This window comes from Mixophyes fleayi, chromosome 2 (genome assembly GCF_038048845.1).
Source record: "Mixophyes fleayi isolate aMixFle1 chromosome 2, aMixFle1.hap1, whole genome shotgun sequence".
Classification (NCBI taxonomy): Eukaryota; Metazoa; Chordata; class Amphibia; order Anura; family Limnodynastidae; genus Mixophyes; species Mixophyes fleayi.
Genome location: NC_134403.1, coordinates 166888171 through 166905463, shown reverse-complemented (window position 1 = coordinate 166905463; position 17293 = coordinate 166888171). Strand labels below are relative to the sequence as shown.

The following is a 17293-nucleotide window of genomic DNA, read 5'->3' as shown; positions in this document are numbered from 1 at the left end:
AGGACAGTCATGACAGTCGTCTATATCACACCTCTCCCCATGGTCTTAACTTAGCTATGCTACAACATGTTACCCTTAAGGCTGTGTTCATTGGAACCCCCGAGCATCTGTTGTGTTTGTGTGGAACATATCTTTTACATGCATGGAATTCATATAGTGTTCAGACCTTGCGGCCAGTATTATTTTAATCTTCTGCTCCCGGTGTGGCCTGCAATGCATTATGGAATGCTGTGTTGCCGGCATCTTTAGCAGCCAAAAGGCTAATTGAAGGTCTCTCTCTATCTCTTTCTAAACGCACATCTGTCAAGATAACAGAGAAAGCAAAATACTTTTTGTTCTCTTCTGAATGACTGTGTAAAGTGCCACCTATTGTGTCCTTGAGATCCTGGTTGTTTCTCTTGTGCAGTGATATATTCAAACAAAAGAACTGACTTTAGATAACAGTTCTTTTGGATTAAGTGGCATACGTTTGAAAGTGGAATTTTTCTCTTGTGTTTATTTTTTCTGAAATTTGCCAATGTTCAAGATGTCAAATACAGTCATTTCTATTTATCCTGAAACTAGCTTCACAATTTAAATGATTAATAACCCCTTCATGGCCTCGGGTAGTTAGTATCTCCATGAATGGAGAAATGGCATAATGCCTAGCTCCTGTATGAGGTACTTGATATAGGAACATTTGTAATATCTGAGGTATATGGCAATGATCAGTGTGTTTTGGTTTTTTTCTTTATTTTTTTTTTGTTTTTTTTCTTCCACTTTTTATTTAATCTGGGAAAACCTTGAGGAATTACCAGATAGTTGTACCATATTTTCAGTACCAATTGGTCCCAATGCAATTTTTTTCTAATGTAACGATTTTGGCTTTGCTATTCATAATTAATGCCCTAATTCAGGTCTCCATTCATTAACAGAGCTTGCATGGAGTTTCCTGTGGTGTCACATGTTGCCATCATGAGGATTTGCTTTACCAAATGTGGAAGTACTCAGCCATTTGAAGGCCATATGTAATGATCATGCCGCCACTAAACTTACTGGCTGTCACTGGCCACACAGATCCAGGCTTACAGGTGGAAGTGGCAGCATGTGACTAGTATTTTCTGGTACTCTTTATAAAACACATCTTTGATTAAGGCCTATCCATCATATTTATACAGTGGGCATACGGGAACAAGATAAATGAATGATGCATAGAAGCTATTTTAAAAGGTTGCACAGACCAGTGGAAATATGAGTGGGGATTGGACAGTGCAGGATTCTTAAAACCCTGCCCATAAAGGTTCAGACCTAGTTAGGTCAGAGTGTCACATACATAGTGTGATCACTGGTCAACTCAATTTCCATTAGGGACTAAACCAGAAGGAGAAGATGTGATATGAACAGTATCCTCTTCGACAAGCAAAAACATGCTCAATTCCTTTTCTGCACCCTCTGCCAACTTCTCTTTATTCAATCTCACAAATGAAGATGAAGCATCTACCCTCTTCTTATCTTCCCACTCGACCCTATGCCCTCTGAAATGATGTCATCATCGGGCTTTATTTTTCCAAATATGCATAGCACTTTGACACTGTGTTCATGTAATGATCTTGGGACTTGGAAGCTGTCTCCCATATTTATCCCAGCCTTAACAAACACTTGTAATCTCTCCTTGCTATCTTTCCAACATGTATACAAGCACATGGTAATTACTCCTGTTCTGAAAAAAAAACCAAAAAACTGACCCAATGCACTCTCAGGTTACCTGTGTCTGGTGCATGAGGCACCTGTTCACCATGGTGAGTCTGGACATACCTCCCAGCTTCCCGCGAGTTGGGCAAACATTCTGACCCGCGGGAGAGTCCTTTAAAATTGCTACTGTCCCGCCTAAACAGATCCAGTTTGTAGGGATGTGGTAGACACATGCCTATTGGCAGAAAAAATTACTGTTGACATTACCTTGTCTTGCACGCAAAGACGTTCATTCTAAGTGTTCTCAAAGTCTTTTAGAAATGCTTTGGTACCCATAGTCAAAAAACTAATACAAGTGATTTGACCTGTGTATACACTTTCTAATGAGTTTGCTTTGCGTCAATTTTAATGTTCAAAAGTGTTACCGCTAAATAAAATATGATGGGATTCTATGGAAGCGCTTATTAAGTACATAGTCCCTGCTGCAGTGAGACTTTGAACAGCATGTTTCCAAACCTGATAAAAGCAAGTGTACGATCCAAAGTTTCATCCACATTAGTGTTGTTTTAAACCCCTGTGTGTACAAGCCCTAAAAAGTTATCCTTCGTAACTGCAGTTTCTAAGATCATAGACACTTTGTTGTCCCTTTTTTCTATAAAAAAAAATAAATGAAAAGCGTTGCTATTATATATCATTCTAGCTATCATCATGACAGCCTTTGTTGGACTGGTAATGAAATTAATTTAGCAGGATTGCCTCTTAATTCTGTAGCTACACTATACAGCAGGCTCTAGTGGTGTAAAAGAGGTCAAATATGTGTTCAGGAGCTTAGCTGCATGCTTTACTTAACAAAACAAATCCTATGCTATCAGCTCGCCTCACTTCCTTAGGCACATTCTAATGAACAGGACATGTGCATTTGTCTTTTGTTGAGCTTACTGCCTTTGGTAAGTAAGCTGCTTTGGTCTGTGAAAGAGGACTATATGATCGCTTGTTTTTACTATGATCACTGGATAGAGGAATTCTTGTCAACTGTCAATGAACGCAAGTGAATCACTTACAATGGAAAGCAATCCTGCACAGTTCCATGTTCTGTGCCCATGAACTTCAACATAGTCCAGGTCTTTCAACTCGGGCCAGTTCCATCAGTTCTTTGTCTGCCACAGGCAAGTTTAATGTCCTACCTCTATAGCAAAGAGAGGACTAAACATATTGTTCTCTAGCCGATCTCTGAAGTGTCACTCATTCAGTTACTTTGATGTTAACAGATGTTCAAGGGAAGCTCAAGGTACAGATGCTTGGGTTATTCAGACTGTTGTAACGTAGAACATCTCTCTCCTGCTATACAAATCTTAAATACATTTTGGAATATTGGAAAATAAATACAGGAACTGTTTTATAATATTTTGAAACCATTTTATTTTGTGTATATAACCCAGATCACACCTTCTGGAAGTAGCAGCTTAGGTTCTGAGGCTATTAAACTACCTTCCCTTGTCCTTCACATGCTTTCCAGACACTGTAGCTACTTATGTATTTTTTTTTCTTTAATTTCCATTTAAATGAAGAATTCCTTGTATTCTGTATACAAAACTCATTTCTTATTGTGCATGCAATGATGTATTTAACATAGAAGGTGTTGTTTAATATCTGTTTTGCCATAATAACTACCTATTTGAACTTTGCTTCTGTTTCCCCTTTTCCCAGTTTTATTGTACCTGCAGAGGCAGGCTGGTGCCCCCTCAGATGCCCCCAAGGCTGGTCCCATAGGGGGCTACCTTGAGCTGAATCCCTGGGCTACCTGCATTTTTTTAAATTAAAATGTTTGTAATAGGCTGCTGAGTAGAGTCTTGCCACCTGGGCTAAAATGTGCCTGCTCTCCCCTGTGTACCTGATTTAGTTAACTATATTCAACATTTCTACCTGTACCTGCCAAAATGTGCTATATATCTCTATACAAGTGATGTTAATATTTATATACATAGTCTGTAAATATCTGTAGAAGCACTGATTGCATTGTTTTAGTGCTCCATTATTACAGCTCTTCAAAATCATATTGGTGGGAGGTGGAACATCGTCGGCATACAACCTCATGTTTATAAATTTCTCTGCAACTTCTAGTATCCACATAGTTTTTCCAGTAGTAAGTGCATTATCAATAAAAATTATCATTATTATTAATAACTTATTTATAGATCTAAAATATTATGCAGATAAATTTTAATCATCCACATCAGTCCCTGCCACAGTGTCACGGTGCTTACCCTCCGTTCTCTACCACACACGAATTCCACAAAGATGGTGCCCTGCCTGTAATAGAACCCATGGTCCAAGAGCACTATGGCATCAGTGCTAACCACTGTCCCACCAATCAGTCCTTTCTTATACCAATATTAATCTGATATTTGAAAATGAAGGTGTATGCAAATTGATCAGATCTGTCTGCCATCTAGGTTGGAAAGATGGATTATGTGGGGCTAAACTTTCAGATCACTTTCAGATTGTGAACTGATCAAACTGCATTTTCTAAATGTCCCGAGTGCCATGATGGGTGATCACAATCACTGATCATATTGGGCCCATGTTCACAGCAGTTTGTGGCAAACATGGTCTAAACATAACGCACTTAATGTCAGAATCTATGTCAATATAGGCAGCTTAACTCAGCTGCTGTAACTTGCTTATATCACTTGTCTTAAGTGATATGTGTCAATAAATCCATCTTCTGTCACATTTAAATCATTAATTCATTTTAGCATAAACCTTTCCCAAGCTTTAGACTTCCTGGGTCTCCCTGAACATTACATGCTATACATGAAACAATATGTACAGTCTGGTGCCAGGCTACATTTGTGCAGGGGCACACGCAAGGGGGTTTACAAATTTTTCCAAGCATAATGAGGTGACTTTGACTGTGCATGTGTGTGTATATAGAGAGAGAGAGATGTGTTTGTATATATTTGTGCACACGCAAGTATATGAGTCAGATTACCTCTGAAGTCTGCACACTGGCCTGGGATCATGGGAGCAGGTGCTGCGGTTGGGCATGCTGCTTCGTTTCATCATCTTGATGTCTACTGCAGTCACACAGGGGCGGACCTAGACTTGTCTTTTGTGTCTTTTTTTTTGGGGGGGGGGGGGAGTGATGTTATCAAAAATCCAGACTCATCCCCCTCTCCAGTCCCAACTAATCCCCCTGTTTAGTCCAGACTCTTGTAGACCCTGTGCCCTACAAAACTAAGGGGGAGATTTGTTCGCCCCGGATCCACCTGAATGAGAAGAGAAGTAGCCGCTCTGCTTCTTTGAGTCAGTTCTGTGCCCGGCGCAGTACTGACTGTTAAATGTTAAGATGAAGATTCGGGTCATGGAGGGGGTTTTCCAGGCAACTAGAAACCCCCCTTGAGTGCCTGCCTGTTGTTGTAAGCACCATTCATAGGATAGGTTTTTCAGCCAAGTGTGCGTTAATCTCTGACTAGGGAAGTTTACTAGTCTGCGTCTCATTCATGATAATGGTCCTAAGTAAACAGGAATGCTTTTTTTCCCCCACCTATACTAACATTTGATGTTGGGTATAATGATAAGTATTTATAATCTGGGAAGCACTAAAGTGACTGGGCCCAATTTCACCATGCAACACATGATTGCACATTGGTATATTGTCATTGCAAGTGGGGAGTCCCCATATTAAAAAACATTCCCCTATAGAAGGTTTATGTCCTTTTAACCCACACTATGGCTCTGGTGCAAATACCAAATGGGGAAGTAGGGCTTCATATATATAAGATGGAGTGGTGAAAGACTGCTCAGCTGGTGGGATTTTCGTGGCGCATTCTTACTCATTAAGTCCCTGGGAGTGTGGTTATCTCGTAAACTAGAGACCTGTCACGCTACAAAATCACAAGGAAGGAAATTCCACAATACTTCTAATTTAGCAAACTAAATCTTAGCTGAGCCCATGTCATTACATTTAAAATAAGTAAATAACAAGCATAATGAGGTGACTTTGACTGTGCATGTGTGTGTATATAGAGAGAGAGAGATGTGTTTGTATATATTTGTGCACACGCAAGTATATGAGTCAGATTACCTCTGAAGTCTGCACACTGGCCTGGGATCATGGGAGCAGGTGCTGCGGTTGGGCATGCTGCTTCGTTTCATCATCTTGATGTCTACTGCAGTCACACAGGGGCGGACCTAGACTTGTCTTTTGTGTCTTTTTTTTTGGGGGGGGGGGGGGAGTGATGTTATCAAAAATCCAGACTCATCCCCCTCTCCAGTCCCAACTAATCCCCCTGTTTAGTCCAGACTCTTGTAGACCCTGTGCCCTACAAAACTAAGGGGGAGATTTGTTCGCCCCGGATCCACCTGAATGAGAAGAGAAGTAGCCGCTCTGCTTCTTTGAGTCAGTTCTGTGCCCGGCGCAAGTACTGACTGTTAAATGTTAAGATGAAGATTCGGGTCATGGAGGGGGTTTTCCAGGCAACTAGAAACCCCCCTTGAGTGCCTGCCTGTTGTTGTAAGCACCATTCATAGGATAGGTTTTTCAGCCAAGTGTGCGTTAATCTCTGACTAGGGAAGTTTACTAGTCTGCGTCTCATTCATGATAATGGTCCTAAGTAAACAGGAATGCTTTTTTTCCCCCACCTATACTAACATTTGATGTTGGGTATAATGATAAGTATTTATAATCTGGGAAGCACTAAAGTGACTGGGCCCAATTTCACCATGCAACACATGATTGCACATTGGTATATTGTCATTGCAAGTGGGGAGTCCCCATATTAAAAACATTCCCCTATAGAAGGTTTATGTCCTTTTAACCCACACTATGGCTCTGGTGCAAATACCAAATGGGGAAGTAGGGCTTCATATATATAAGATGGAGTGGTGAAAGACTGCTCAGCTGGTGGGTGGTGGGATTTTCGTGCGCATTCTTACTCATTAAGTCCCTGGAGTGTGGTTATCTCGTAAACTAGAGACCTGTCACGCTACAAAATCACAAGGAAGGAAATTCCACAATACTTCTAATTTAGCAAACTAAATCTTAGCTGAGCCCATGTCATTACATTTAAATAAGTAAATAACAACTGTCAGCATAAATTCTTTTCAAAACATTACAGCATATGGGATGTGATTACCCATATTGTCAAACACAATAAAGTGGCATTTGATGTGATAGAATAATGTAATATTTTCAAATTATTAGTTAGAGCTGAAAGAGACCCGACAGCAATGATTCTCAATGGCCTGAGCAGCAATAAATATGCACAGATAGTCTTTTCACTGTGGTGCCACTGCCTCTCTCTTTCAAAATGCAGCGCTTTCCAAAACCTCCGTTCCATGCCCCCCTGTTCAACACTCAAACTCTGCGGAATTTGAGAGATATATATATATATATAGCGTGTGTGTAGAGACAGAGAGATCTATATATTCTCTCTCAAATTTCGCACAGAGAAAATATCTTTGTATTTGTGGATGCGATAACTATGATATTACCCACTTTAGCAAGCTAAAATGACATTTTATGTGAAATTGCAACTTGACAGAAGAAATATACCATTCTATTGTAAATTTGCATTTTGTGTAAATTATAGTCTATAAATATAGCTGGGGCAGTACAAGGAGATTCATTCTGCTGTCTAGTGTTGTAGGACTGGGAAATACTTGAGGCCAAATTCACCTTGTCAAATGTGCAAAAATTTTGCTGCCAAATATTGAATGAGACAATGTAACAGTTTTGAAAATTTGTTATCATTCTTTTGTACAGTAGATCTTGTAATCATCACTTAAACATTCACTATGTTGTTAACACCTTACGAATACTAAAGCTTTCATGATAGAAAACTGTTGTTGATCTATATAAAAGCAACAAAGTAAAAAAAACATCATTGATGGTTCTCATATCATAATTGTCAACACGAATAGTACAAGTTAGTACAGTACAAAAACATATAGGGGCATATTCAATTACGATTCCAGTCCGCGGGATCGCGCTGTAACGGGCCGCAAACTTAATCCACAGTAACCGCAATAACAATGGATTTTCATTCGCAGCCCATAGGGTTGCGTACGAAAATCTTGCGTTATTGCGGTACCGTATTACCGGTAATAGTGCGCACTTTATGCGGTAACGCACGATACCGCGGGACCGGAATTCTAATTGAATATGCCCCATAGTCTTCCTTTATCTCTCAACAAGGTAGAAACAACTTTTTGCAGCTATACAATTTCTTGTGATTAAAGTACCTACCCTTCAAGATTTCTTCATTAGGTGCACATCCATGAGAACTAAGTACACAAATCATAGGGCATATTCAATTAGCCACGATCTTCCTCTGATTATCGTGGCTGCGAACATTTTTAAGTACTACAGCACCTCAACATCGAAGATTTCTCCTCACTCCCTCTGGGCGAGGTGGGTCAAGAGAAATCTGCAATGTTGCATCACTGCGACCGTTCCGGAGGTACTGCGTGGCTAATTGTATATGCCCCCATATGTCGCTGGTCCAATGGTTTTTTTCTGACTGCAGCTATTCCATTTTCATGAACATGAATCATTTTGTAGAATTTATAGGCACATAATAGATACAATTCGCTTTGAATTTGTTGCAAAATAATATTCTTCTACTTCACTTCAGTAAAACTAGCAGGTTGAGTCCATTAATTCTACAGTAGATCTTCTGGTACTATAAAATATTCTGTGCCATCTTTCCTCACTAAATATGGCTTTACTACAATCAGACACAAAGCTTTAACAGCGAGAGAGAAGAGCCTTTATCCGCTGCCGCAGATTGTTTATTCTCTTGTGTGCACTTCCCATGGGTCGAAACACAATCTTAAAATATGTGCTTTACAGCACCTGCCAAAAAACATTTGTTCTGTAAACAGTTTTTAAAATGTCAAGATTTCGCTTTGTTTTGATTTTCTCACCTTACAAAACATTTAATCACACTCGTTGTAAAACTGTTACGTTCTAGATGTAAGTACAGCCCCACTTCACAGAAATGCCTGCTCCTTAATGAGTAACCAGGGCAGAAATAAACCACGCACAAACCGGAGGAGATAAGTACATTGAAAACTTTGTCAGCCGTATAGAAATTGTGCAGATATAAAATGCAGTAAAAATAAGAAGTATATATTTGTGTTTCTTTCTGTTCGAACACTGTTTGGGTATGAGTCTTACTTCTCCTTAATAGTGGTTTGTTTTTGGAGGTTGGAACAAGGTATGTGTGTGTGCAGGTAATCATTTTCTTGTCTTGATAAAGCTGGTTGTCTCAGGTGCGACATATCTTATTATGCAACCTCCTCTCTGATTATAGCGGGATGTGTGAACAAACTAGGGCCACAGTGATTCACAGCAATCTATTTATCCTTCGTGGCAATTCCCAACAGCTCTAGAAAGGCTTAGCAGCACAAGAAGAGATATGACCAGGCAAGTTGAGAAAATAAATTAAGGCACTGTCAACTTTCCTTGTTTCTCCCTTCATTATTAATAGACAGAATGGGGCTCATTTATCAAGAGGAGGAAAATTAATTGACACAGGCTTTAATATCATTATGCTTGGCTTGTCTGGTCACATTTCTTCATTTTGAGTAAGGCATGTTATTAGTTACCGGCGCCAGCCTGCCACAGCACTGCTGTATGCAGAAAGCAGGTGCATAAATAAGACACCGCTGGATTAGGGAGGTGAGTTTTGCTGCGACATGCAAAGAAACCCTCCTCTAAACATGTTTTGAGTAGGGTTGCTCCTAATGTCATTTTTATTAATAAAAATATATTGCCTTTAATGGTCTCTCTGTGTGACAGTGTTTTGGAAGCATGTGATATTTATTAGTGGATTGCTAGCAGTGTGACCTATAAAGATTATTTATCATTAGTAAGCCTGGTGATGTAATCGTCTTCTGCTTTCTCTCCAGCTTTCTGTGGGTACAGTGTTATGAAAATGTAACTCAGTGCCTGTTATTGAGTAACACATTAATTTCACTAAGAGCAAATTTATAACATTTACGTTTTAATAGTTTGTCCAGTGAATTACATACAAACACACTTCCCGTTCAGACACCCAGAAGAATGACTTGCTGATCAAGTACTTGAAAAGCAGGAGCGTAAAATCTTAGAACATGACCTCAAAAACACATGTAGCCAATGATATTAATTGTATAAATAAGGCTCCCTAATGTAGATGATTTATCAATGGAAACATTTCCATATAGCTTCAATCAATAAACAGGCCCTTTGTGAACAGAAAAACACCCCATGGCTGTTGCCCCTGTCATATAAAAGTGATTTATTACAAGCATTTAGTAGGTTGGGATTGTTTTGGAGTTTTTGAGCACATGTGCTAAGTTTATGTATTATTTTGAGTATGTCTATTTTCCTGCTTTTTTGAGGGCTCGCCTCTGCAGAGCAAGCAGGAGTAGGTGGGGTAGTGTTTTTATTTAAAAGTTTATTTTTATGAACTCATTGTACATGAATGTTATAAGATTTGATGCAATTAACAATCTTCAACATCTGGTTGTATCCATGCTTGTAAACAAGGCTTTGCTTTGTGTTCAAAACCAATAGGGTGCTGGTATATTAGTTGAAGGTGTGCACTGGTCTATTGCATTCTGTATCTGCTGTACAATGTATACAGCATGTACCATTCAAGTTGCTACTAGTCCTGTGCCCAACAAAAGATTTATTTTAAAATTATGTTGAATTTAAGTAGGGAGCACAGTGGCAGGACAAGTTCTGTCCTGATACATAGTGCAGACAGTTACTGTGTAGATTTCGAGTGACATTTTTTATATTTAAGGACAAAAAATACAGATGCATGGCAGAGGCATGACGAGAAAGAGAAAAACGTATATTACTATGGCTTCCTGAGAGAACAAGTGATACATCAGTGACTGCTGCTTGAGTCTAGCACAGGGGTGCTTTAGCTTTCCTGGGCCACATTGGAAGACGACGAGTTGGTTTTGGGCCGCACATAAGATACACTAACAATAACGAAAGCTGATCATCCAAAAACCATAAAAACATAGTTAACATATATATATATATATATATATATAATATATATATATATATATAATATATATATATACCGTATATACTCGTGTATAAGCCGAGTTTTTCATGCTGAAAAGGGCACTCGGATTATACACGGGTGAACTTACCTGGTGTCCGGTCCCTGGCTGTCAACTTCTGCATATGCGTTCCAACAACAGGAAGTTCGGCATTTGGAACGCAAACTTGCGTTCCAAATGCCGAACTTCCTGTTGTTGGAACGCATATGCGTTTCCACTGCCGGGTAGGTAACAAAAAAATCTCACCCTATGTCCGCTTTCCACCTGTAGTCAGGAATAACGGCATAGCGGCATCTTTTGGACACTGCCTTCTCCATTCATCTGTCTTGATCTCAGCAGCGGCAGCTCACTATACTGATGTTCCCTCCCGGCGGCTGACAGGTAAGCAGATAATGCAGTTCGGCTGCGCTGATTGTGTTAAAACAATCAGAGCGGCCGGACAGGATTCTCTGCCTGTCTGTCAGCCGTGGGGAACATCAGTATAGTGAGCTGCCGCTGCTGAGATCAAGACAGATGAATGGAGAAGGCAGTGTCCAAAAGATGCGGCTTTGCCGTTATTCCTGACTACAGGTGGAAGCGGACATAGGTTTGGAGACACTAGATATTGCTATCATAGAACAACTGTATGCTGCTAAGATATTCTATAAAAACGCATCATATGCACAGTATGCATTGAAAGCTCTCTCTCTCTCTCTCTCTCTCTCTCTCTCTCTCTCTCTCTCTCTCCTCTCTCTCTCTCTCTCTCTCTCTCTCTCTCTCTCTCTCTCTCATTCTCTCTCTCTCTCTCTCTCTCTCTCTCTCTCTCTCTCTCCCCCTCCCTCTCCCTCTCTCTCTCCCTCTCTCTCCACCCCCTTTATTTAAGTTAGTTTGTACCCAATGATTTCATAATCATTTATGAATGTTCCTTGTCATCTAGCTAGAAATGATTTCATAGATTGAACCTATCATTTTCATTTAGGTTTTTAATTTAGCGCTCTTTTCCACCCTAGGCTTATACTCGAGTCAATAAGTTTTCCCAGTTTTATGTAGTAAAATTAGGTGCCTCGGCTTATATTCGGGTCGACTTATACTCGAGTATATATATATATATGAGAAGAAAAGTGATATAGATATATATATATATATATATATCACTTTTTTTCAAATCCCCCTATACTTACCTTTCAATCGCCCTGTTCAAAAAATCCTCTCTGGTTATTATACTATAATCACTTTTTGTATTGTTTCGATGCAATATCAATAAAGTGCATTTAAGCCAGGCATTGTATATCAGGGTGCCCTGACCAGGCCTGCGGTACCTGACGTATACATCACTGTGACCCCAAATTGTGACCTGTTTTGCTAATTACACCACTATGTTAGTTAAGGATAACAACTTATAATGGGCCCAAAGAGAATAATATATAATGCCCTATTAGTATTACAAGTAGAAGTATGTAGCAGGGAGATAAGCTCCATGATGCTCCAGGCCCAGGTGTCTTTTATTCACTAGTCAGCGTCCCTTGAAATAATAAAAAAAATCCCCCTTAACTTACCTTTTAATCGGCTTGTTCTCCTGTCCTCTCTCTTCTTTTCTCCAATTCTGTGCTGCTGATTGTTCTTCTCGCACGGGTGACTCCTCTGTGCTGCGCTCCCGCAATGGCTGTTGGGCATGATGACATCACGCCCAACATTCACTGCAAGCACCGCACGGAGGAGGAGACAAGGCAGGGAGCTGGAGTACCAGCTGACGTGATCGCAAGGTAAGTATTTTCTTTTCTTTTTTTTTGCAGGATTTTTTTTTTCCCATTAACAGTGCTGCCCCCTTGCCACAACCAAAACTCCTTCTGGGCCACATTTACAGGCGTGCTGGGCCGCATGCAGGACGCTGGTTGAACAACCCTGGTCTAGCAAATCATAGTCCTGGAGAATAGCTGGTCAATATCTGAATGTTTTATTGCAAAGCCATTATCATTGTAACATTTGTTAAAACTGGCATGTTGTTCTAACTAGAATACCTAGAATTCAACGTCAAAATAAGCACAGTTATGCTTTCCAGTGTCCTGTATTGAGAAGAGTGAAATAGGAATGTTGCTTTTGCATTTGAAAAATTACATGTTTGAGATAACTAGTAATAATTAAATTGAAGTCCTCACTGGTTTTATACCACACGTGTGTGTATTTATGTGTATAATATATATATATATATGTATATATATGTGTGTGTGTGTATATATAATATGCGTGTGTTTATATGTATGTGTGTGTGTATATATATATATGTGTGTATATATATATATATATATATATGTGTATGTGTGTATATATATATATATATATATATATATGTGTATATATATATATATATATGTGTATGTGTGTATATATATATATATATGTATATATATATATATATGCGTGTGTTTATATGTATGTGTGTGTGTATAGTTAAGTGTGTGATCCAATAAACACAGGATTCTCAGAAAAATCACATTTATGTAGCACCTTTATATGCCACTAAAATATTTCTGTTTTAATGCAGCTGGTAGATTATCCAGTAATGGTTGCCTCTTTCACTGTGCTTCAGGCTGCCTTCAGAGAGCTCGCTCTTTTTTGTCCCCCTTCTGTTTTATTTGTTTAAGTATTGAGCAGTTGTTTGGAAAATGACAGTGTGTTGATTTTTAAGAGGGAATCAATACGCAGAGTTGGAGCTGCCTGCCAAAAGCCTTTCCACGTGGCTTTGTCTGGCAGATTCAGGGCCTGGATGAGTAAATACACTGCATAGCTGATGGGTAGGCAGCAGGCATCAAACATCCTTTAACTGGGCCAAATCAGTCTTCTTTTTTTGATGCAGCCGTGGAGAGGGAAACAAGCGCTCAGATCACAAGCCTCAAAATTTAATAGCTTCTTTAAGGCCTCAGGATTTCCCAACGAGGTATTAAGGAAGTAATTCAGGAAGAAAGGGATATATAACCATCTCCGGATGCTGGTTGACCCTTAGGGTTGACCGCATCAGGGTGTTCAAAGACGAATGCAGACCTGCACTGATCCAAGGAGCGCTTTATTATTACACTGCCTGATTCCCTGTGAGAGCAAGGCCCTCATTTCCCTCCTGTGTCTCCTGACCCTGATAAATAACAGGCAAGTTAACGCCTTGTATGCTTGAAGGCACTTGCAAACCACTAAATAGTGTTGTGTGCGCTTGGTGAACCCATTAAGTTTTCCTCATTAGTCCAGAAAAGATTGTGAGTCATTTTTCCGTCCATGACTGTGTTTGGTATGAAGGTAGTTTTTTGCTATGTGATTTATAACCCTTTAACGTTTTTGATGTGCACTGCTGTGAATTTGATAGCACCTAAGCAATTATTCTTAATACTCTCCAGATTTAACTCTGTTTACCCATGGTGCGAACATTGACAGTTAAAGATAGTCTTATACAGCAAGATCACTCAAGATTTTATTTTCCTTTTTTAGGTCTATTAAATTGATGATGATTTTTATAGCCAACCACTAATACTGCAGTATTCCAGACGAGTGATTTTGTAGGAGACTGTTTATACCATGCTAAATAAGCTACTAAGGTTTATGTACTGTTCAAAGAAAAACTGAAAGAATAAAAAAAAATGGAGAGAGCCATAAACACATATTGCTCGCGCTCTGCAAATACAGTAAATATCTTTTCCAAGTCTGTATCCTAAATACAGCTAATAGGGCCTTTTGAAATATGTCCGCCAAGCCACACGTGTGTTCACAAACTATATTGTCTGTGAGTTCAAGAAATCCATCAGGTTTACAGGGCACATCGGGAATATCTGCTCTTTTATGGTTTCTTTATAACTATATAGTATTGAAGAGTTTTAATGGATGATGCTTTTTACTATGAGTGCTCTTTTAAATAACTTCCCCTTTCATACTATGTATTATTTTGGGATAAGACAGTGTCTTTCACTACAAAACATAGCGTGTTCGTACAGAATATATACATTCTCATCATGATTTTAATTATTTAAAGGAGCAGTTTGAAATTAAAATAAAATACATGGGTTGCAGTTCTTTTTTCTACTTATTTAAACGACCCTACTGCATTTTTTTCTGTGACGCATCATTTTCAAGTTAGGAAAACAGTTGTTGCTGGTTCTTCTGCTGTCTGTGCAGAAGCGGAGCAGTCAGCCAAGCAAACAGCAATTGCAGCAGCGACACCTGCAGAAACAAAATGGTACTTCATGCCTTTAAAAGAAAAAAATCGTAGAGTATAAAATTAATTATACATTTTAAGTATAAATTTTTTATTTATAAAAAGTAAAATCTGAAATCAGTTACATTTAATCGTACACGCAATATTTGACCATCTCTTATCCTTCATAATAAAGTGTTTGGAAACTACTATTTTGTTTATATTTTTAAGAGATCTAAACTGTACTGTTTTGTTACTGACCTGGTAACTGTCCAGTACATTCATTTTGTAGTCTTGGCTGTCACTGTGAGATTGTAGAGACCTTTTTATAGATTTTTTTTTTTTATCCATCACAGTAGCAATTTTTAGCAAGTGTTTGACTGGGTTTTGAGCAGCTTTTAATTATGTTGTTCTCTGACTCCTCCGTATCTACCCTTATTTGAAGTAGGAGTGGTTAGAACAACCTGTAGCCAATGAAATAGTTGGAATTTTCACAGCCGCAGCAGAGGAGTGTGCTGATTTTGTGGAAGGCAGTGACCTTAATTTTGTTAAGAACATGACTAAATGTGTAGTGTCATTGTGAGGAGGGGGTATATAGAGTTAAGCAGGAGGACACAGACTGAATCACATTGTGAAAATAGCACAGTGTAGTGATGTGAGGAGAAAATTCATACACCCTACTTGCTCTAAACAATGTTAAAAAGGAAGGTGAGGTGGGGGTGAAGGAGATGACTGTACCAAATGCCTTCTATGTTTTTAAAGAGCTACTAAGCATAAAATATCAAGCATTAAACATTATTTTACCTATGAGTTTGTGATGAGGTTTTCAATACTGAATATAACAAGGAAATGGAGTGGTTCAAATACATTGCTGTCCATATTTTTAATGTGATAACCTATGTTAGAAATATACGGTTGGGATCAGGTCCAATTGGGTAAAGTATGTAACATATAAACTGGTGGCCAAATAAATCTTAAAGCTGCCCTTTGCTGGTTCCCCAGGGTCTGATGCATGCTGGGTCTCTGCTGCTTCTGTAATATAAAAATGGCAAGTCAAAAGAATTGGTTCTCCCACACACACTCCCTCTGCCACCAATTAAAGAACCCAATTACAAGAGATTGCGAGTTCCCTACTTCTACCCGGTTTTCAGTCTAGGTTATATTAGAAAAGCGAAAATGGCTGCACGGAGCAAATCTGGCTAAGGGAAGTGGCACCTTAGCATAGATGGTTGTAGCGGGTCCCGTAATTTATTAGCTCTCCTGGCATTAGACCTGGATAAATTAAGGGCTATTTGAATCGTCCCCTTTGTGTTTTCGCTTCAAACAACTCTGTGTGATGCATCAGAAAATACTGTTTTCTTTTTAATGCAGTAAACATAATTTTCTCTTATAGGTTTTGGCTTTGTAACCTTTGAAAATGAAGATGTTGTGGAGAAAGTCTGTGAAATTCATTTCCATGAAATTAACAACAAAATGGTATGTTTCTTATTACACAATGGTATACTATTTAGCCCTTGAGCAATTTTAGATCTTAAAAATGCGTTCAAAAATGATAATCTTTAACTACTTTAGAACTAATATATGACACCGCACAATGGTCGTCTTGGTATTATAATATAAATCTTATTGTACGATATTATAATATAATAAATATGTCTTTTTTGACAACGTGCAAATGTATTATACCCCAGTGTATCTATATTCTTTAATTGTCTAAAATGTTCATTATAGCTTGTAACACTTTTTTTTAAAATGCCTGCTGTTATGTTATTACAGATAGATGTCTTTCTTTGATTAAATGTATTGTTTTAACCTATTACTGAGATTAAGGGTAACGTGCATCCTCTCCAGGGGAGGGCTGGCAAAGTTTAGCTCTGGGGACAACACTCGACTTATTGGTCTATTTTAAAGGAATAAAAATGCAGGTAACCCAGCCCAAGATATCCCACTATGGGACTGGCCCGGGGGGCAGATGCACCCCTGTCCAGTCTGCCCCTGATCCTCTCGAGGTTGGAGGGCAGCCCATGCGGCCACTGATGTGTATCAGACTGCCTGTCACTGGTGCTGTAGTTCTGCTCATCAATTATGTTGTTATACACCTAAATGGATACCAGCTGCAGCCTATATGGGCCAAAGGAAGAAAACATTCATTAACCCTAATGGACACTTGTTCGAGATCTTTCCAACATCAGTTGGAGTGGGTGGAGAATCTATCAGCAGTTTAGTAGACTGATAAACAGGTATGGCAGAGCTAATGCAGGCACATTTTTTGGGTAATGTATTGAAAAGGATTGTCACTGATTTCAGAGTGTGGTAGGGTGTTGATATACAAAACTGCAGGCAACAATGACCTTGGGGTTTATGTAGTACATTCTACAAAATGATGGCTAGAATCTG

The 17293-nt window shown here is 39.0% G+C and overlaps 1 protein-coding gene across 8 annotated transcripts in view; it reads left to right on the top strand.

Annotated features, from left to right (window-relative positions):
- Positions 1–17293, top strand: part of MSI2 (musashi RNA binding protein 2) — a 474426-nt gene that overhangs the window by 286972 nt on the left and 170161 nt on the right. For all 8 annotated transcript variants that reach the window (XR_012688009.1, XM_075194929.1, XM_075194928.1 and 5 more), the window contains one exon: positions 16290–16372. Coding sequence is in view for 7 of the 8 variants with exons in the window: in XM_075194929.1 (XP_075051030.1) it covers positions 16290–16372 (83 nt within the window). In the remaining variant the exon portion in view is untranslated. The remainder of the gene's footprint in view (positions 1–16289; positions 16373–17293) is intronic.